The sequence below is a fragment of the Schistocerca cancellata genome, chromosome 1, assembly GCF_023864275.1.
Source record: "Schistocerca cancellata isolate TAMUIC-IGC-003103 chromosome 1, iqSchCanc2.1, whole genome shotgun sequence".
NCBI lineage: Eukaryota > Metazoa > Arthropoda > Insecta > Orthoptera > Acrididae > Schistocerca > Schistocerca cancellata.
In genome coordinates this window covers 847,140,230-847,163,703 of record NC_064626.1, presented here as the reverse complement: position 1 = coordinate 847,163,703, position 23,474 = coordinate 847,140,230, and the positions used below count along the sequence as shown (strand labels likewise).

The following is a 23,474-nucleotide window of genomic DNA, read 5'->3' as shown; positions in this document are numbered from 1 at the left end:
CTCACGGGAACAGGTTGAACTAAGTTTGAAAACAAGCGAGGAGGAGGAGGAGGAGGAGGAGGAGATTAGTGTTTAACGTCCCGTCGACAACGAGGTCATTAGAGACGGAGCGCAAGCTCGGGTGAGGGAAGGATGGGGAAGGAAATCGGCCGTGCCCTTTCAAGGGAACCATCCCGGCATTTGCGTGAAGCGATTTTAGGGAAATCACGGAAAACCTAAATCAGGATGGCCGGAGACGGGATTGAACCGTCGTCCTCCCGAATGCGAATCCAGTGTGGTAACCACTGCGCCACCTCGCTCGGTCTCAAGCGGGTAGGATGTATCTACACACTGTAGAACTTTCACACATGCAGAATGAAAACTGTATTTTCACAAAAATAGTGTGCATTTCTTTTAGAGTGACCCTTGTAGCAACGTGTACTGCTGTTTAAATATCTGCGGTTGTCGACGACGTTAGCGGGCAACATTTCTGTAAGTTATTTGAATCTTTCTTTGACTTACACGATATTCTTGGCTTCAGTTTCATTTTCATTGTAAGGAACTTTAAATCTGAGAATCTCGCAGTAACAGCAGGTGCGCCGAGTCAAGTGACAGAAATCTGGAAAATCATTACGAAGTACTGTATGTTCAACGACGCAACCGCCAGTCCTCGGCACGCAGTGTTGTGCAGATATACCAGGAAAGAGGTGGCTAGCGCAGAGAGAGCAGCCTGCCTCGGCCGCCTTGGGGAGTGAGTGAGGTGTTGCCGGGAGGGTAGGGCGGCTGGAGCGAGGCGCTGGGCGTGTCCGCGGCCAGGGGTCGCGGTCGTGCCGGCCTCGCCCCGGCCAGCGCTCTCCGACTCAGCACCGCCGCAGCCCCATTTCTATCCGGCCAGCCACTGGGCGGACGCTCACTGCTCTGCCGATTACCTCGACCAGGCCCCTTCTCCATTCCCGGCAAACCGCTTCATTACTGCCTTACTGGCCCTAATTCGTTCGGCGTTCTAGTTGACAGGAAGCCCTGTCAAAAATTATACGAAATATACATTTGAAGAGTTCGGAGTAGGTATTAAAATCCATGTAGAAGAAATAAAAACTTTGAGGTTCGCCGATGACATTGTAATTCTGTCAGAGACAGCAAAGGACTTGGAAGAGCAGTTGAACGGAATGGACAATGTCTTGAAAGGAGGATATAAGATGAACATCAACAAAAGCAAAACGAGGATAACTGAATGTAATAGAGTTAAATCGGGTGATGCTGAGGAATTAGATTAGGTAATGAGGCACTTAAAGTAGTAAAGGAGTTTTGTATTTGGGGAGAAAAATAACTGATGATGGCCGAAGTAGAGAAGATATAAAATGTAGAGTAGCAATGGCAAGGAAAGCGTTTCTGAAGAAGAGAAATTTGTTAACATCGAGTATTTATTTAAGTGTCAGGAAGTCGTTTCTGAAAGTATTTGTATGGAGTGTAGCCATCTATGGAAGTAAAACTTGGACGATAAATAGTTTAGACAAGAAGACAATAGAAGCTTTCGAAATGTGGTGCTACAGAAGAATGCTGAAGATTAGATGGGTAGATCACATAACTAATGAGGAGGTATTGAACAGAATTGGGGAGAACAGGAGTTTGTGGCACAACCTGACTAGAAGAAGGGATCAGTTGGTAGTACATGTTCTGGGGCATCAAGGGATCACCAATCTAGTATTGGAGGGCAGCGTGGAGGATAAAAATCATAGAGGGAGACCAAGAGATGAATACACTAAACAGATTCAGAAGGATGTAGGCTGCAGTAGGTACTGGGAGATGAAGAAGCTTGCACAGGATAGAGTGGCATGGAGAGCTGCATCAAACCAGTCTCAGGACTGAAGACCACAACAACAGCAACACATTTGAAGAGCCAAAGAAACTGGTACAGCTGCCTAATATGGTATAGGGGCCCCGCGAGCACGCGGAAGTGCTACAACACAACGTGGCATGAACTCGACTAATGTCTGAAGTAGCGCTGGAAGGAACTGACGCCATGAATCCTGCAGTGCTGTACATAAATCCGTAACGACACGAGAAGGTAGAGAAATCTTAAGAAACAACATGTTGCGCAAGGCATCCCAGATATGCTCAATAATGTTGATGTCTGGGGAGTCTGGTGGTCAGCAGAAGAGTTTAGACTCAAAAGTGTGTTTCTGGAGCCATTCTGTAGCAATTCCGGACGTGTAGGGTGTCGCATTGTCCTGCTGTAATTGCCCATGTCCATAGGAATGCACACTGGACATGAATGGATGCAGGTGATCAAACAGAATCCTTGCGTACGTGTCACCTATCAGAGTCGTATCTAGACGTAGCAGATCACACCAGCTGGACACGCCCCGCACCATTACAGAGCCTCTGCCAGATTGAACAGCCTCTGCTGACATGCAGGATCCATGGATCCAGGAGGTTGTTTCCACACCCGTACGCGTCCATCCGCTCGATACAATCTGAAGCGAGACTCGCCCGACCAACATGTTTCCAGTCATCAACCGTCTGATGTCTGTGTTGACCGGCCCAGGCGACGCGTAATGCTTTGTGTCGTGCATTCATCAACGGTACACGAGTGGGCCTTTGGCTCCGGAAGCCCATATCGATGATGTTTCGTTGAGTGGTTCGCACGCTGACACTTGTGGATGCCGAGCGGTTCTAGGCGCTTCAGTCTGGAACAGAGCGACCGGGCATGGATGTGTGTGATGTCTTTGGGTTAGTTAGGTTTAAGTAGTTCTAAGTTCCAGGGGACTGATGACCTCAGATGTTAAGTCCCATAGTGCTCAGAGCCATTTGAACCATTTTTGAACTTGTTGATGGCCCAGCATTGAAATATGCAGCAATTTGCGGAGGGGTAGCACTTCTGTCACGTCGAACGATTCTCTTCAGTCGTCGTCGGTCCCGTTCTTGCAGGATCTTTTTCCGGCCGCAGCGAGGTCGGAGATTTGATGTTTTACCGGAATCCTGATATTTACGGTACACTCGTGAAATGGTCGCACGGAAAAATCCCCACTTCATTGCTACCTCGTAGATGCTGTGTCCCATCGCTCACTTAATTCTTGATAACTTGCCATTGTAGCAGCACTAACCGATCTGACAACTGCGTCAGACACTTGTCTCATATACGCGTTGTGGACCGCAGCGCCATGTTCTGCCTGTTTACAGATCTGTGTATTTGAATACATATGCCTATACCAGTTTCTTTGGTGATTCAGTGTGTATTTGCAGTTGCGAATATGGACAACCGAAAATTTGTGGCGGACCAGGATTCGAACCCTGTTTCGCGCTTATCTACCGTTGCTTTTTCATTTTATTGTGATGTTAGACCATATTCCCAGGAAGTCTTTCATTTTGCGTGAAGGTACGCCGTAGGGAGTAAAAGGGTTTATTTCTTTTTGGTGTCAAGAAATTCACCCCAAGAATTTTTGATACATCATGTAATAAATTCTCCAAGGTAGCACCTCTTCTATAGCACATCATGAAATGAAAGCTTTATTTAAAGAGTAGAACGAAAATTTGTAGTAGCAAGTGAACGTGATCACTATTTTATAAAATGACTCACTCGGAAACGTCTTTCACCTCAAATTTACGATATGCCTTTGGTCATTCCAGTGAAATTTTTCATCTTGCGTTGTCATCGTGATAACATAGAACGTTTTATCTCTAGAAGTTACCTTGTCATTGGTGCTCAAGAAAAACCATAAAGTGAATGGATGAGGCTATTGGAGTGTGAGAAAATTTCGACCTCCACTGGATGAAACAGACGACCACACAGTTTGCTGGCTATCAGCAGCAACCGACCATGCCACTTGTGTGAGTGGCGTATGCGTCACCCGCTCTCTCAAGGCCCCGGAGTAATAGCAGAAGGATGCTCGCATCGACGAACCCGCCCACACGGCGACATTCACACGCCTTCTTTTTCTGTCCTCCTCCTCCTCCTGCGTTAAAGGTTCAGCTCGTGTTTATTTTAGCGCCTGGGTCAGAGTGCAGTTGGCTATTAGGCGTAGATTTAGCGGACGTAAAAAGTGTGCGAGTTGTTGCAGCGCGGTGTGACGTCACGGCCTGTCGAGCAGCCATTGCCAACGGCGCCTGGCCTCCAAGTGCGCGCCACACGGCAGTGGAAACAGCAGCGTCCCTTTCTGGCTGCACCGGGCTGCTCCTACCCTGACAACCACATTAATATCAAATTCGCCGGATTTTGGGCCTGAACAATCTATTTAGAGGAGCTACTCGATCGTAGAGGAGAAGTTTCGCTTTGCGGTTTCATGTTTCTATACGCTGTTGTAATAGCTCATCCTAAGTATTCCCTTTACTCAGAAAAAAAATATTGAAGTGTGGGGAAATTGTACACTACTGGCCATTAAAATTGCTACACCACGAAGATGACTAGCTGCAGACGCGAAATTTAACCGGCAGGAAGAAGATGCTGTGCTATGCAGATGATGTTTTTCAGAGCATTCACACAAGGTTGGCGCCGTTGGCGACACCTACAACATGTTGACAAGAGGAAACTTTCCAACTGATTTCTCACACACAAACAGCAGTTGACCGGCGTTGCCTGGTAAACTGATGTTATGATGCCTCGTGTAAGGAGGAGAAATGCGTACCATCACGTTTCCGATTTTGATAAAGGTCGGATTGTAGCCTATCGCGATTGTGGTTTATCGTATCGCGACATTGCTGTTCGCGTTGGTCGAGATCCAATTACTGTTAGCAGAATATGGAACGCCGTGCTGGATCCCAACGGCCTCGTATCACTAGCGGTCGAGATGACAGGCATCTTATCCGCATGGCTGTAACGGATCCTGCAGCCACGTATCGATCCCTGAGTCAACAGATGGGAACGTTTACAACAATCATCAGCACGAACAGTTCAACGACGTTTGCAGCAGCTTGGACTATCAGCTCGGAGACCATGGCTGCGGTTACCCTTGACGCTGCATCACAGACAGGAGCGCCTGCGATGGTGTACTTCACGACGAACCTGGGTGCACGAATGGAAAAACGTCATTTTTTCGGATGAATCCAGGTACTGTTTACAGCATGGTGATGGTCGCATCCGTGTTTGGCGACATCGCGGTGAACGCACATTTGTATTCGTCATCGCCATACTAGCGTATCACCCGGCGTGATGGTATGGGATGCTATTGGTTACACATCTCGGTCACCTCTTGTCGCATGGACTGCACTTTGAACAGCGGACGTTACATTTCAGATGTGTTACAACCCGTGGCTCTACCCTACATTCGATCCCTGCGAAACCCTCCATTTCAGCAGGATAATGCACGACCGCATGTTGCAGGTCCTGTACGGGCCTTTCTGGATACAGAAAATGTTAGACTGCTGCCCTGGCCAGCACATTCTACAGATTTCTCACCAACTGAAAACGTCTGGTCAATGGTGGTCGAGCAACTGGCTCGTCACAATACTACAGTCACTACTCTTGATGAACTGTGGTATCGTGTTGAAGCTGCATGGGCAGCTGTAGCTGTACACGCCATCCAAGCTCTGTTTGACTCAATGCCCAGGCGTATCAAGGCCGTTATTACGGCCAGAGGTGGTTCTTCTGGGTACTGATTTCTCAGGATCTGTGCACCCAAATTGCGTGTAAATGTAATCACATGTCAGTTCTAGTATAATATATTTGTGCAATGAATACCCGTCTATCATCTGCATTTCTTCCTGGTGTAGCAATTTGAATGAATGGCCAATGGTGTATATACCGATAAAGGTACGACCAATAAATCTCAGTTAAAAATGTTAGTCTTCACCTTCAAAGAGCGCTTGGCGTTCTGGATGGTGTAGAACTGGTACTAGATGGGCATGTCAGTCTCCACTGCTGAGGAAAGCAGCATCAGTTAAGTAGTGTGGGTGTATATCAGTCGTTTGTATGCAGTCAGCGCAATGAAATGAAATGGGTCAGCTTTGATACTTGACACAATGGCAGAAAGGAACTCTCGTGTTTGGACTTGCTCATTAGCTGCCCGATTTCTTTATGTATCAACGCCGACTATCCAGCGTGTCTACAAGGAAGGGCGTACCACTCGTAGCTATGTAATACGGCGTAAGAATTGTGTTAGTAAAAAGATCTTCATCGACAGGAACCGGAGACGTGCTCACTTGCATTGTGAATGACAGTCGGTTTCATACTTGATAGGAATAGCTGCTGTCAAGAAATGCAGGTCCGTCTCAGACTGTTTCCGACCGAACATTACGGTGGAAGCAATATAACAATGGACACTGGGTACTTCGCAAGTGGCTGTTGTTCATAGCACTACGTAAGCTGCACGTCTTCGATGAGGCAAACAAGAGATAAACTGAAAACTAGTTCTACATCTAGTCTCCGCAAGTCACCTGACGGTGTGTGGCGGAGGGTACTTTGAGTACCTCTATCGGTTCTCCCTTCTATTCCAGTCTCGTATTGTTCGTGGAAAGAAAGATTGTCGGTATGCCTCTTTGTGGGCTCTAATCTCTCTGATTTTATCCTCACAGTCTCTTCGCGAGATATACGTAGGAGGAAGCAATATACTGCTTGAGTCCTCGGTGAAGGTATGTTCTCGAAACTTCAACAAAAGCCCGTACCGAGATACTGAGCGTCTCTCCTGCAGAGTCTTCCACTGGAGTTGACCTATCATCTCCGTAACGCTTTCGCGATTATTAAATGATCCTGTAACGAAGCGCGCTGCTCTCCGTTGGATCTTCTCTGTCTCTTCTATCTACCCTATCTGGTACGGATCCCACACCAATGAACAGTATTCAAGCAGTGGGCGAACAAGTGTACTGTAACCTACTTCCTTTGTTTTCGGATTGCATTTCCTTAAGATTCTTCCAATGAATCTGTCTGGCATCTGCTTTACCGACGATTAATTTTACATGGTCATTGCATTTTAAATCACTCCTAATGCCTACTGCCAGATAATTTATGGAATTAACTGCTTCCAGTTGCTGACCTGCTATATTGTAGCTAAATGATAAAGGGTGTTTCTTTGTATGCATTTGCAGCACATTACACTTTTCTACATTGAGATTCAATTGCTATTCCCTGCACCATGCGTCAATTCGCTGCAGAACCTCCTGCATTTCAGTACAATTTTCCATTGTTACAACCTCTCGATATACCACAGCATCATCCGCAAAAAGCCTCAGTGAACTTCCGATGTCATCCACAAGGTCATTTATGTATATTGTGAATAGCGACGGTCCTACGACACTCCCTTCGGCACACCTTAAGTAAGTCTTACTTCGGAAGACTTCTCTCCATCGAGAATGACATGCTGCTTTCTGTTTTCTAGGAACTCTTCAATCCAATCACACAATTGGTCTGATAGTCCATATGCTCTTACTTTGTTCATTAAACGATTGCGGGGAACTGTATCAAACGCCTTGCGGAAGTCAAGAAACACGGCATCTACCTGGGAACCCGTGTCTATGGCCTTCTGAGTCTCGTGGACGAATAGCGGGAGCTGGGTTTCACACGACCGTCTTTTTCGAAACCCATGCTGATTCCTACAGAGTAGATTGCTGATTCCTACAGAGTAGATTTCTAGTCTCCAGAAAAGTCATTATACTCAAACATAATAGTCTTCCAAAATTCTACAACTGATCGAGATATAGGTCTATAGTTGTGCACATCTGTTCGACGTCCCTTCTTGAAATCGGGGATGAGTCACAATGCCTGCATAGTACTAGGGACGGAAAGTTGGCTGAAACCTGATGTAAACAGTAATGAAATTCTAAACTCAGATTGGAATGTATACTTCTGTGACAGCCTCCAAATGATCTTAATGTGATAGCACCACAATATGGCTTTCCTACATACACTCTGGATCACCTTGTTGATAGGAACTGTGCTGTGGAGTCAAACTAATCGCCATTTAGCACCTTCTCACACGGTGCCACGCGTCGAGTGCAACGACAGACAAAAAAGCGTCTAATCCGCAGTGTGTGAAATGTGTTGTTCAGGCCGTACCATGATTTGGGCCGACTAATTCAGGTTACCGTGAACATGAACCACGGCGTTGAAATAAATATTCTCGGTGGAGAAGTCTTGTCCATCTTGTACATGTTCAGAGGGCTGTACATCTATGTTCCTGGCTTGACGAACACTTAGCTACCCTATCGCATTTCGACTGGCCCGCTAAGTTACCTCATCTTAATTCCACAGTAAATGTATTGGGCTATTTGAAATAGCGGATGAAATATAGCAGTCAACATCCTCGCAATTGGTAAGTCTACCGCGGGATCTAAGTATCAAAAGATTAGTTTCAGCAGGATGCAGCATACCTGAAGAAACTTGTGGAATCTTCTTCCTCGCCGAATGGAGGCAGTTATCCAAAACTAGACGCGTAGTTAGACGGTATTAGCGCCCGATGTGCATGTAATAGACGTAACTGGTGCCCAAGTGATCGTAATGAAACGTGCCGGTGTTCAGCACGGTTCCCGCACTGCCGTTGTCGGGCCGAGTACCGCTTCTCGGCGGCGTGTAGCGGTCGGCGGCTCGGCTGCCGCCTGCCGCCTGCTGGCTGCTGAGCAGGCGTGGCGTCCGCCGCAGATGGGGCCGGCAGATAGCCGCGGCTTTCCCCGCGTGACCCCGCCCTCGCCCTGCCGCCGCCACCGCAGCCACACGCCTACCCGCTCCGGACACACCGAAGCCGCTCACCGCTGCCACCGCCCGGCGCGCCTGACAGCCTCCCGTGTAACGTTCTACGTACTCCAGCCGCGTTAAATTAAATACACGACGTTTCTAGAATTACGCCCCTCTTCAGGATGTAAGCTCACATCTTTCTCTTCAGCACACCTGCTGCATCCAGAGTCTGTTATAGTTTGCATCTTCCCCTCTCTTGCTCCCTGACTTGATCGCTCTGCGGCTAGTAATCGTTAAAAACCTTTGTCACCTTGGGGAAAAAGACCTCAAGCTGCGACCCTCAAATTTGGCAGAGGTGTTAGACCTCTATATGTTAGGCATTCAATGCGAGAAATTTCAACGATGGATAACTTGGCAGAGACGTTGATTGTAGAAGTCTGTGTTTTGGCTGTTCAGGAAACCTTCCACCTCGAAAATACCTCGTCGTTGTTCTGAAAATACCGGGTGTTCAAAAAGTCAGTATACATTTGAAAACTTAATAAACCGCGGAATAATGTAGATAGAGGGGTAAAAATTGACACACGTGCTTCGAATGACATGGGGTTTTATTAGAACAAAAAAAAAACAAAGTTCACAAAAGTCCGACAGATGGCACTGGACAGCAAAACGTCAGTGACTGCGCATGACAATCGTGTATAAAAGGAGCTGTCATGAGAGAGAGAGAGAATGAGATGCGCTAGCAGTCGCAGCATGTTGACGTTACCTGAAAAAGGCGCTTTTAGTGAAGCTGTATTATCAGAATGGGGAATGTGCTAGTTCAGTGTTACGATCCTATCCCCATTGGAAGGGGATTCAAACGTTGACAAATGCAGCTGTAGCGAGAATGATTTCGAAGTTCGAAGCCACGGGTTGTTTAGACGACAGACCCCGTAGTGGCCGACCGAGCACAAGGCGTAATGCTGCTGAGACGGTTCAGGAAGAAATGGAGACTGTAGCTAGTTCGTCTATGCACGGGGAAGTCAGCGCTCTGCAGTCGCACGTCGCACCGGCATTCCATACACTACTCTTTGGTTGGCACTTGGGCGTACCCTCCGATGCTATCCGTACAAAATCCATCGGCATCATGAACTGTTACCTGGCGATTTAGTGAAGCGGAAGGCATTTGCGGTGGGCGTTTCAAAAGATGGCGAAAGATGACGATTGGTTGAGTAATGTGTTGTAGACCGACGAAGCTCATTTCATGCTCCAAGGGTCTGTCAACGCCCACAACTGCAGAATTTGGGCTACCGAAAATCCTAGAACTGTCGTGGAAACTTTTTTTTTTTCTTCGAGGAAATGCGTGATTCTGGTTTTGTAACTGCTACCGTGAGGGGTGAGATGTACGCCGATATGTTACAGAATCGCATCATCCCCAGCCTGGCTGATAAACACTTGCTGAAACGTACGATGTTTATGCAGGATGGCGCTCCACCCCATATTGCTAGACGCGTGAAAGATCTCTTGCGCGCGTCGTTTGGTGATCGTGTGCTCAGCCGCCATTTCCGTCATGCTTGGCCTCCCATCTCCCCAGACCTCAGTCCGTGCGATCATTGGCTTTGGGGTTACCTGGTTTTCATCTCTAGGGTTGCTGAAAGACATCATCCGACACCAATGCCTCTCCATAACTCCGGACGCTTTACAGTGCTGTTCACAACATTATTCCTCGACTACAGATATTGTTGAGGAATGATGGTGGACATATTGAGCATTTCCTGTAAAGAACATCATCTTTGCTTTGTCTTACTTTGTTATGCTAATTATTGCTATTCTGATGAGATGAAGCGCCATCTGTCGAACATTTTTTGAACTTCTGTTTTTTTTTTGGCTCTAATAAAACCCCATGTCATTCCAAGCATGTGTCAATTTTTACCTCTCTGTCTACATTATTCCGTGACTTATTCAGTTTTCAAATTTATCCTAACTTTTTGATCACCCAGTACTTGCTATGCAATGGTTTCTTCAGCCGAAGCAAGAGGAGGAAGTCACTGGTTGCCGTATCAGGAAAATGATAGCCAAAAGGCGTCGCTTGTGTGATACTGTCCCGTGGAGAATACGCCAGGGCCATGTCGTGGAGCACAAACACCCCCTTGGACAGATTTGTACGATGCTCCGTCTTGATAGCCGTCCGTAATCTCTTCAGGACATTTCGGTAGTATACTCCTGTGACTGCCTCCAAATGAGCTTAATGTGATAACACCGCACTGTGGCAGTCCCTACATACACTCTGTATCACCTTGTTGTCCACAGCTCGTGGTCTAGCGGCTAGTGTTGCTGCCTCCGGATCACGGCGTCATAGGATTGGTTCCCGGCCGGGTTGGGGATTTTCTCTGCCCGGGGACTGTGTGTCTGTGTTGCCCTCATCATTTCTTTATCATTATTCGTGATAATGGCTAGACTGGGCGTGTAAAAAAAATTGGCCTGTGTAAAAATTGGGACTTTGTACGGGCGCTGATGACAGCGCAGTTGAGCGCCCACAAACCCATCACCACCACCACCACCACCACCACCACCACCACCACCACCACCACCCTTTTCCTATGATGGTTGGGTTTTCGCCTTATTCGGCGTTGGTGAATCCACAAGTTTGTACTGGTTGCTTTCCTCCTTCGTGTTGGCGTCATAGTGGTACATAGATATCTCGCCCATGGTGATCAGGCGGCTAAAGAATTCTGGATTCTCCTGACACAGCTGCAACATTTCCGCTGCTGCCTCATTTCCGTGGGCTGAGGAAACCCGGAACTCGACGGGCAGTGTCCATGTCGTCCAAGACGTTGAAAACTCGTTTTCACTTTTTCCACTATCACATCGATGGTGATACGCCGTTCTTGGAGTACCAGGGTCTCCAGTTCTCTTCAGATTCCTGGTTCTTAACAGAGAGACGGCCTGCCACGTTATTCTTTTTCATTGGGGCTTGTTTCACCACACTGCAAACGTCTGAGGCATGTAACCGCTGTGTGACGTGATGGTGCTTTGTTGCTATACACTTCTACCAACTCAGCTTGCACTGTTGTTCCCCTTCAAATGCAGAAAACAAGTAACCGCACGAGAGCTGCATCTAACAAGACTTCGGACCACCACCAACTCCGCTTTATAAATGAACTCCCGCAGTTTTCTTATGATTCTTCCAGTGGCGAGCTGCGCCATTGTTGCTTGAGAATTTTATTGTGTACAAAGCAAAAAGCTTAGCATTGTTTTGAATTAAAACTTTATTTGACGAAATATAATTTTGTACACGATTAGCTAGACTTTCGCAACTTGTAAGGCAATAACTTGTACTTGGTTTGAGCCACATCTGGAATTAGTTTCACGATCTTTGGTCAAAAATAACCAGCTGTCAGGACTTGTCATAGGGGGTTTTCCACACCAATTTGGTGAACGTTGGGTTGGTTTCTCACTGCCCCATGATTTTCAATGTAGAAAATGTTTTCTTTCGACTTTTGTGGCTGTGAGCAGCACTACAGTGGAACGGGGATTTTATTGGGCGCAAAGACTGCAAAAAGAGATGATTCCGTAATGTTATTTTTTCTAGGTGATAATTACTACTTCGACTACGCCTCGCGCTTCTGGATGTTCTAGCGCAGGCGACCACCCTGCCCGTATTTCTGAAGAACCACTCTGTTTCTGTTATACCCATATATTGAACTCTTGGCACCCTGCTGGATTATAATGTTCCAAATACCTCTACTTGTTTTCCCGTGCGATTTTCTCACCGCCTGTGTTTCATTGCGACATAGTATAGTACACAGAAACTCACTCTTTTTGTAAATTGTTTGACAACTGCCTGCTGATGTTCAGCAGGAGCAGAGCAGTCTGCTTCTTTAAGACTGCCTTGATACATGTACTTCGCTTCACTTTGCTTCCTACATAGTATCACAGAAGTTCTTGCTCTGCTTTCTATGCTATTTCTTTTGACTGTGCTAATTACTTTTGCCATTTTTTAATCCTAAAGTACACTCCTTCCTAGAAAGCGTGTCATTGCACTTGACAATTATCGTGACTATTATCTCCATGTAGCGCTTGAGACCTCCGTAAAACGGATGGCATTTTCTTTTCTTTAAGACGAGAATCATGCGGCCGATTGATTCTGCACAACTTCCTTCTGAGGGCAGCATGGATGCTGGCCTTCGTCGCTATACCCAAGTGGTGAAGGTGAAATTATCTAACTTGAACAAAGTTTGTCTGCGCAAAGCTTCGCACCCGGCTCTGAAAGCTTTGTCCCAGTCTTTTGACTGGCGTGTCAGACAGTGGATTTCGGCTAGTAACCATCATCACACTATAAAAGTTCTTATATTAGAAACCTTTCCAGTACGCCGCGTCTTGCAGCTCTCAAATATTGGGAAAAGCCATTTTAGGAGGTGCTGGTATTTTCTGCGTGACTAGCCACCCATTTTGTATTTAGGAAATGCTTCGTGTAGACAGTTATATTTGTCGTCACACTTAAGTGTATCTCAGCTCTTCATTATCCAGCATGATGTGATCCACGTGACAACGATATTTTATATACAATGGAAGATTTGTTCTCATAGAACTACAATGTATGCCACGCTGACTTACGCATCGTAGGTGCTATCGAAATTTGGAAATTTGTGATAAAGTCTTATGGGACCAAACTGCTGAGGTCATCGGCCCCTAAGCTTACACAGTATTTAATCTAACTTAAACTTACGCTAAGAACGACACACACACACACACACACACACACACACACACACACACACACACACACACACACGAGGGAGGACTCTCCGACTGGGGAAGCCATGCTATCGTAATTATGCCACATGTGTAATGACGTAAATAGAACTGTCCATTACAAATATACCCTAAATATAAAATGCGTGTCTTGTAAAAATTGGCAAAGTCCGAAATTAGTCACCCAGTAAATAAATATCAGCTTTTATGTTAAACATTTAAAAATGTCTTTCCTTCAGTTTATATATTGTGTGTCATGACATGTCTTACGAATATGGCAATATTATTAATATATCCTCATCAGACTCGCTGAACGTCAAAAGAACTAACAGGTATGTTTTCTCAACGGATGGAGTGTGATGATGTGAAACCGCAGTTGTAACTGTGTAATTGATGCGGCTGTATTAAAAACATTGTCCCACTGAATTGTAAATAATATGAACTGAACAGAGTAGAAGTTCATAATCTGTGAAGAGGCTACCAAACGAAACCAGTAGTGGTAATAAAGGAGGACATCTAAACGGTGTGGGATTTCATGAAATAAACAACAGCGATCAGAGGTTTTGCGAAGAGGAAGTAATATGCAGATATATGGCGGAAGGGGGCAGGGAGATGCCAGTGTCTTATTACTGAGGCAAAAGCCAATCTGTAGCCACAACGTTAATACTATGACGTAATGTAGTTCAGACACTTAGTACTCGTGTGAAACGGTAATTACGTTCCCTTTCGTGAGCCGATACTGTGAAAAGGTCCCTTTGTAGAGATCTGAATTGTGTTTTATCCCAGGAACGTGGATATTTTCTGCAGCAGCGTTATGCCGTGATAGCTTTAGTTGAAAACGGTTTTAAAACTGAGTGTTGTGATTTAGATATGGTACGTTTTGCGTTTTGGCAGTAAGAACTTTTTTTACAGTTTAATACTCATACTTTTAAACAATTATTCAGATAATCCTGTATTCGGAAATTCTGATATCACAAGGGACCAGTAAAGGTTTCTACAGGAGACTGTTCACGCTGTGTAATTTCTAGTTATGTGATTGGACCTTCAAAGTTTTCAGAATGCAGTCACGTCATAACATTAGTGTGCGGGTTGTTACCTTGTCTCTCTAAATGGTTATGTAAACAATCTCTTTGGTATGTTAGTTTAGAAAGCTGATCGGCGCATCGCCGCAAATATTTCCTCTCCCTGCCATGATGTAAGTAATTCGCGTAGCGAAATCACTCGATTCACATACCATCGCCACATAGACGGCGGCAGCAGACGTTGTTTTGCAACTTCTCGCAAGAAAAGCAGACAGAACGTTAGATTTATAAATCGACCCCATACGCTGCTAAAATGACGACACTATTAGTCAACCTTTGGATTGTAATTTACGACACTTCACCATATTCATTGATTCGTAGGAGTGCCGTGTGTGTGGAACGGACAAAGCGCAGTTTTTCTCCATCTTTGTTCCCATCCCCTCAAAATCTTCACATGTAATTCCTCTACTCCGTATTTCATTGTTTTATCTTACATGTTTTCTTGAGACGGCCTTTATTTGTCTCCGCTTACTCTCATTGTATACTTAAATTTGCTGTCTCTAAATTGGGAGAGAGAATGCTCGTTCGACGATAAGTGAGCCGACGCGTGTGTTAGACGCTCCTCCTCGAGCTATGACGTAACCATAGAAACACACATCTTCACTCGCACAAGCGGTTACAGTTTTCATGAAAGCACGGACAGCCGTTTCTCATTAGTGAGAGCATTGTCCGGCTGCTTGGCCCGTGTAACTGTTCCACTAAACAAAGGCGCTGTTCTGGGCCTATGCTAATCCCGACACATTCCTTGCGCCCGAGTCTTTCTCGGCAGGGAGCCACCGTAGCTGTCGGGCCGCGTCGCCTTCCCTAGTGTAAGCAATTCATTTACGACTGTTTCCGTGACCGGTTCGAGTCCCGCTTATGGGAATTATGCCCTCTTTATGGCCTCTCATAGGCAATATTTCAGTGCTGTATGCGTCCGTGCGCAGCGGGAAACCGCTTCTCCTACGCACACATTATCTTGAGTACCCCTAACCACGTGCACATACGGGCCGAACAGTATTCTGTCGAGGCTGCAATACAGAATCATAAGTTTCTGTAGCAGGCGACTGAGGTGGTGATGTGGGCGGACTGGAATGGGGAAAGTGTTTGCGGGCAGCTACGTCTGCAACTATTGTAACAACTTCTGTTCAGTTACAGTTTCGAAAATAGTGATCCACAGTACGATGAACCCACTGTTATAATTACCAAGGACTTGAATTGGGATCATGACACAGAAACCTTTGTGCGGAAGGCGAACGAAAGTTTGCGTTCTATTAGCAGAACACTTTGAAGGTAAAGATGAAAAAATGCACTAAAGAGACTCCCTACTCTATGCTTGTCCATCCTCTGCTAGAGTATTGCTGCGTGGTGTGGGATTCTTATCGGATAGGACTGACAGCGGACAGTGAAATAGTTTAAAGAAGGGATGTTCGCTTTATATTGTCACGAAATAGGGAATAGTGTGCCACGGATATGATATGTAATTTGTGGCGGCAGTCAACAAAACAAAAATGCATTTAGCTTAGACGAGGTCTTTTCGACAAATAATAGGCGACTGAGGTAACGTTGTGGCCGAACTGCAATGTGAAAGTGTTTGCGGCCACCTATGTCTGCAACTTTCTCTTCGTAACGAGAAAATATTTTGTTGGCTCCCACCAACATAAGGAGAAATGGCCACCGTAGTAAGGTAAGAGAAATCAGAGCTTGCACGGAAATGTTCAGGTGTTCATTTTTCCGACGTCCACCTCGAGCTTGGAACGATCGAGAAATATTCCGAAAGTGTTTCTACGAACCCTCTGCCAAGAACTTGGGTGAACTGCAAAGCATTCATATAGATCTAGATTTCGTAGTTGCTCATTGTTGAAATTTTCCTTCTCATCTAAATAGTCACATTCGTCACCCCACTGCTAATCATTTGCAGATGTGTAGGAAATTGAGAGGTATTTAGTCGTTTTGTTACGAACAGAGAAATTTTCTGTACCGCCTCGCATTTCGTCTATGACTCGTTAAAAACAGTTACGTAAATAGTGTAACGCTGCAAACTAAAATCAACATAGTGACTTGGTTCTATCTCTGCCTCCGTGTGGCTTGTACATTTCCATTAATCCGAAAATACATACTTGCTTAAAATATTTTCCAACAGTTGTTAAACTTGTTTGTGTTTTTTATCTGATGGAATGATTTTTTTTCTGTCTTGCAGCAAAAGATCTCGTTCTGGTTCGCGACTGGAGGAGCGGGGTTTTGCCTGAGTCGAGCGCTGGCGCTCAAGATGATGCCCGTCGCGAGGTAAGTTCATCCATTACTCAAATATTAGTAATCAAAAACTGCGGAAGGCATGTGACTGCGTAATTTACTTAAGGTGATTAAGTGGTGACATAAATAGCTCCCATTGCCCATCTCAGTGCCAGTAAACTTTTGATACAAATTTTATTTCGTGCGTCCAAACGAAGAGAGACCGGTTGTAATCATTCGTACGACTGATATCGAGATCAGCTTCTGCACAGTACAAAGATTGCGTTAATGATGGAAGAGTGCACACGGTAAAATAGTGCTGACGCAAGAAAATTCAAGCACGTAAACGAATAGAATATCAAAAGCATTAGACGTACTGTCATTTCGTAACGTCTCATTTCCTGGCCCCACCTTTGTGCTAGTCCTGTGGCTGTGGTATTCGTCAGAGACAGTGTGCTGTTCCCCAGTCTGGAGGTGATGGACTTGTTTTTCTGAAAAGGTTGTCACCAGAGCTTACACGTTTGCTTGAGAGGATTGTGATTTACCGTGATGGCCAGTATTTTCCGATGCCCTTTGCAAAGAAACTTCAAACGTTTCGCCAGCAATCAGCGATAATAGCAGGAGCAGGAAATGGACTGCGAAAAGGCTGCATTCTGCTCCTGGTTCTGACGGGGCGCAGTGCCTTAAAGTTCAAAATTTTTGTGGAGCGTATTGGGAGCTCGTGAAATCTGAGGAGCCACCCGGAAGTCCTCTCAGGATATAGAAGTCGTGTGCCCTCTGTGCGCGGAGCTGACGTTTGCGAAGTGTTTCGGAAGTCAGGGGAAGGTGATCAACTGAGTTATTTCGTGCTGTGCAGGAAATGGAGAGAATACGCAGTGCATCGGCTTGGTTTTCGAGTGGAGTCATTCCGATTTCCTAAGCGTATGTTACCTGTAAGTGAATGTGCAGGATAGGCAGAGTTCTTAAGTCGGATCGTAGAGCCAGTAGCTAGCTGGATAGTTCTATCTTAGTGAAAAATACGGACTGGGCGAGGTATGAGAGAAGCCTTTTAATTATTTTTGTCTCCGTGGAAATTCAAGAGATGTTCAGTGTGAGTTTTTCCTTTATTGACACTGAAGTTCTGTGAAAATTATCAGCGGAAAAGCTGTTAGAAGCCAGTTGGAGGCTGTGTACGTATTCCATTCCAGTGGTCGGATCTCGGTATCTTTATGAAAGTGGTTGGGTTGCTTCAGGACTTTTAAGCCCTTGCCGTACTTGGATGAGTGCGGTTCGTAGAAACAAATGCGGACCAAACGTAAAAATTAAGAGTCACACTCGTGGAAACGAAAGTCGGGCCAAACTTTTTCAATTGTTCTATTCAGGATGTACATTAGCCAGAAAACAATAGAAGTACAGAGAAAGAAAGCACGTGTTGATTAGCATGTAAATAAAGCAGAAGTAATGTTAAGTGTCCAATTGCCGGAGAAACCATCACTAGGTGAAACACCACCTCTGCTCCAAGCACAATATTGGGGCCCCTTTTCACAAAACGTGGGAAAGCAGGAAGAGGCGCTAGATGTACCACAACTCTTTCGAAACTACCATGCCATGTAGGATTACCAATTTTTAGAATTATAGGTATTTTCCTATTAGAAATTCATTCAAAGTGAGTATTTCTTCAAGTAATTACATTTTTTATTGACAGTAACTACGGTTATACGTCGTGTTATTACATTTCTCCTGAAAGTCACAACTGAAGAAGCCCACGAAGACTTTGATTTCTATTGAAGTGTTGTCTCTGTGTAAAAATTTATATTTTGAAGTATTATTTGAAATATTGTATTACATAAATGTATATTAATAAGGAACAAGAATTAAATTAGTTTTTGCCTACAAGGGCAGCGTCACGTGAAACAAACCTGTAGCTACGTAACAGGTATCCTCATATCGATTTGTATTGCGAGTGTGTCACGCATCACGCTGTCCCGTTTCGGCTGCGTGGTTTCCAGTCGCTTGGGAACGGATTTTATCGAATTGAATGGAACAGCAAGGGATTAATTAACGACTTTGGAGTGCTGAGAAGTTTTAACAGTCGCTGGGTAAAGCGAGACTGGCGACCCATATTTCAATTGCTTCTACATGCATAGCTGTGCATAGAATTAATCCGGGTCCGCTAGTAAATCCGCGAAGCGGTACGTCGCATAATTTATCCCGCGCGCTGCATATTGCCAAGATTACGTGGATTCTGACTATGACTAGAGCCGGCCGGTGTGGCCGTGCGGTTCTAGGCGCTTCAGTCTGGAACCGCGTGACCGCTACGGTCGCAGGTTCGAATCCTGCATCGGGCATGGATGTGTGTGATGTCCTTAGGTTAGTTAGGTTTAAGTAGTTCTAAGTTCTAGGGGACTGATGACCTCAGAAGTTAAGTCCCATAGTGCTCAGAGCCATTTGAACCATTTTGAACTATGACCAGAGTTTTTCATGTAGCACTACGGAAGCTCCGAGGCGCAGACGAAAGGAACGTCAGCAAACTTTCTGAATACGCTCACCAACGAGACACATTGAAAGCAGACATAAGGTACCTTGCTATGAAATCATCACATTGTAAATAAAATACAATGAGGTCACTAAAGTTATGGGATAGCGCACATATACTGACGTCGCATGCAAAAGGTATAAAGGGGTAGTGCATTGGCAGAGCTGTCATTTGTACTCAGGTGAGTCCTGTGAAAAAGGTTGCCTACGTGATTATGGGCGCACGACAGCAATTAACAGATTTTGAACGCCGAGTGATAGTTGGAGGGCTAGACGCACGGGACATTCCGTTTCGTAAATTATTAGGGATTTTAGTATTACGCTATCCACATTGTCAAGAGCGTGCCGAGAATAACAAATTTTAGGCATTATCTCTGACCACGGACAACACAGTGGTCGATAGCCCTTCACTTAACGACCGACAGCAGCGGCGTTTGCGTAGCGCGATAAGTTCAAATGGTTCAAATGGCTCTGAGCACTATGGGATTTAACATCTGTGGTCATCAGTCCCCTAGAACTTAGAACTACTTAAACCTAACTAACCTAAGGACATCACACACATCCATGCCCGAGGCAGGATTCGAACCTGCGACCGTAGCAGAGCGCGATAAGTGCTAACAGAAAAGCAACACTGCGTGAAATAACCGCAGAAATCAGTGTGGGACGTACGACGAACGCACCCGTTAGGACAGCGCGGCGAAATTTGGCGTTAAAGGGCTATAATAATAACTGCGTGTGACGAGGGCCTCCCGTCGGGTAGACCGCTCGCCTGGTGCAAGTATCTCCATTTGACGCCACTGCGGCGACTTGCGCGTTGATGGGGATGAAATGATGATGATTAGGACAACACAACACCCAGTCCCTGAGCGGAGAAAATCTCCGACCCAGCCGGCAATCGAACCCGGGCGCTTGGGATTGACAGTTTGTCGCGCTGACCACTCAGCTACCGGGGGCGGACGTTAAAGGGCTATGACAACAGAGACGGTCGCGAATGCCTTTCTGACAGTACGACATCGCCTGCAGCGCCTCTCCTGGGCTCCTGACCATATCGGTTGGGCCCTTCCGATTGGAAAACAGTGGCCTGGTCGGCTTAGTTCAGATTTCTGTTGGGGGAGGGTGAGATAGGTGTCGAGTGGGGAGCAGAGTCCAAGAAGCCATGGATCCAAGTTGTCAACAAGGCACTGTGCAAGCATTTCATGGCTCCATAATGTTGTGGGCTGTGTTTACATCGAATGGACTGAATCCTTGAATGTTCGGCTACTTGGAAACCATTTGCGGCCATTCACGGACGTCTTGTTGCCAAACGATGACGGAATTTTTATGAATGAGAGTGCGCCCTCCACCGGTTTGAAGGACATTCTGGAAAATTTGAGCAAATAGTTTGGCCACCCAGATCGCCCGACATAAATACCATCGAGTATTTATGGGGTGTAATCAAGAGGTCAGTCCATGCAGGAAATACTGCAACGGTAAAACTTCCACAATTGTGGACGGCTATAGAGGCAGCATGGTTCAACATCTCTGCGAGGGACTTGCAACTACTTGTAGAGTCCATGCAACGTAGAGTTGCGTCACAACGCCAAGCAAAAGGAGGTGCGACACGATTGTAGAAGGTATCCCAGGGTCACTGTACTGTCGAAGCGAGTAACATTTAGACCTCCAGGAGACAGCTGACGATGGCTTGCAAATAAAATTTTCTTATCGGCGCCTCCAAAGACGAGTGGTGAGTATATTTCCGTATTCCGTGCACCTGCGGTGCGTCCACGGTGACCGGTTCCATCGGGGACAAGTCAACGTGTCGCGAACGAAACTGGTACTATTCATTCGCCACCTGCCGCCTCAGCGCAGTCCGCGTAGCGAACCTGCTGAATCTTCTTCTGGAACTGAAATGGACCTGATTATGCAGGGAGATTAAGTACTCTGAAAATCATTTACTGTAGCTGGTGGAGATAGCTGCGGCAGACCTGCGTCCTGTTGCTGTTCCTAAACCACAGCAGACTATTACAAGAGGCAGTAAATTTGGCACTTGTACACGAATGAAAAAGTCCGGTATATCATTATTCTCGGATTTTACAACATAAGTCTAGCGGAGGATGGCTCTGAATAACGTTGGCGTGCGGAAGAACTAGAAACAGGCATGTGGAAGTATACTTAGCCGTAACTGGATTACGGGAAAGAGGATGGAATAATAGAATCCAATAATGCGACATGGTCTTCCATGAAATAATTCATTTTACAGCTTTCTGTATCACTTTTTATTTTCACCTGTTGAATTTCCTGGAACAGACTGCGGTTTAACAGTCAACGCCACTCGCCGGAAGCTCTGCTGCGGCGTCGGTTCCGAGTAGCGTACCAGGATTTCACTCCACTTCTGAGTTTCCCTGGCTGTTTCTTTATTTGAAGCAAAATTTGACGATGCGAATCAAAATATTCCTTTCACTATTTACTTTTAAGATACACATCACGCCTACCACCTAGCCTTGAAGATTAAATGTTCATTGTATGCCAAACTGGACAGGTTTGACGTTTACGTGAAATGACGGTATGATATGGCCAGACGAAAGTAGCTTCATCAGGTCACAACTGCGGGCTCTTTGATTGATGTGGGAAAACGCTCGTCAAACCAGAACACATCAAATATTAGTTCACTTTATTCATTAATGAATAAAAAATGTACTTAAATTTGACGCACTTCATTTGCTACATGAAGTAATGGATGATTTACGTGAACTAGTAAAGCATAACGGGATGCATTAATTAACAAACTGTTATCTTCAGGTGCAGTGTCCAACCTTTACGAAAGTAAAAGTTCATCAGAATCTTTAACGACTCGTTGGCTCCACGCAATGATGTTGACCCCTTCAGATGAGGCCAAAAACTACCGAGCTCCTGCATGCTCGACGCTATATTGACGTCAGAGTGATGGCGCTGCTATGCTGGAGGGTGGGAGGCGTGGTCTTCTGGAGTGCCTCTCATGGGTTGCTATGAATTGCAACGAGCCACCCCCGCCCCCCTCCTCCCTTCTAATGGACGTGGTATCGATTCTTGTCGACCCTGATGTGGCATCACGATCTCTGGACGATACCACAGGGAGAGCAAGTCTATTTAGGGCGTAAATAAACTGGTTATAAAATAGAGAAATCGAAATATCAACTCATTACGAACTCCCTGCATGAATTTCATAATCTCGGTAACATGACAATGCAAATAGCAGAAATGCCACGAATTTCGAACAATTTCTAAATTCAGAACCACTCGTGTGTGTGTGTGTGTGTGTGTGTGTGTGTGTGTGTGTGTGTGTGTGTGTGTGTGTGTTCCTAAGGGACCTTACTGCTGAGGTCATGAGGTCATCGGTCCCTAGACTTACACACTACTTAAACTAACTTACGCTAAGGAACACGCACGCACGCACGCCCTAGCGAGAACTCGAACCTCCGGCGGGAGGAGCCGCGCAATCCGTGACATGGCGCCTCAAACCTCGCGGCGAACTATATGTGCAACAACCTTTGTTAAAAACCAAAATATGCCTTTGGAAAGAATTTGGAACATCAGAACTTGAGATGAAAATGACAGCGTAATCAGTCCAAATACAGGGCTATTACAAATGATTGAAGCAATTTCATAAATTCACTGTAGCTCCATTCATTGACATATGGTCACGACACACTACAGATACGTAGAAAAACTCATAAAGTTTTGTTCGGCTGAAGCCACACTTCAGGTTTCTGCCGCCAGAGCGCTCAAGAGCGCAGTGAGACAAAATGGCGACAGGAGCCAAAAAGCGTATGTCGTGCTTGAAATGCACTCACATCAGTCAGTCATAACAGTGCAACGACTCTTCAGGACGAAGTTCAACAAAGATCCACCAACTGCTAACTCCATTCGGCGATGGTATGCGCAGTTTAAAGCTTCTGGATGCCTCTGTATGGGGAAATCAACGGGTCGGCCTGCAGTGAGCGAAGAAACGGTTGAACGCGTGCGGGCAAGTTTCACGCGTAGCCCGCGAAGTCGACGAATAAAGCAAGCAGGGAGCTAAACGTACCACAGCCGAGGGTTTGGAAAATCTTACGGAAAAGGCTAAAGCTGAAGCCTTACCATTTACAATTGCTACAAGCCCTGACACCCGATGACAAAGTCAAACGCTTTGAATTTTCGGCGCGGTTGCAACAGCTCATGGAAGAGGATGCGTTCAGTGCGAAACTTGTTTTCAGTGATGAAGCAACATTGTTTCTTAATGGTGAAGTGAACAGACACAATGTGCGAATCTGGGCGGTAGAGAATCCTCACGCATTCGTGCAGCAAATTCGCATTTCACCAAAAGTTAACGTGTTTTGTGCAATCTCACGGTTTAAAGTTTA

At 45.7% G+C, this 23,474-nt stretch overlaps 1 protein-coding gene across 1 annotated transcript in view; it reads left to right on the top strand.

Annotated features, from left to right (window-relative positions):
* LOC126188969 (fringe glycosyltransferase) overlaps positions 1 to 23,474 on the top strand; it is a 620,508-nt gene that overhangs the window by 546,162 nt on the left and 50,872 nt on the right. The window contains exon 7 of the mRNA XM_049930739.1: positions 16,571 to 16,656. Coding sequence (XP_049786696.1) covers positions 16,571 to 16,656 — 86 coding nt within the window. The remainder of the gene's footprint in view (positions 1 to 16,570; positions 16,657 to 23,474) is intronic.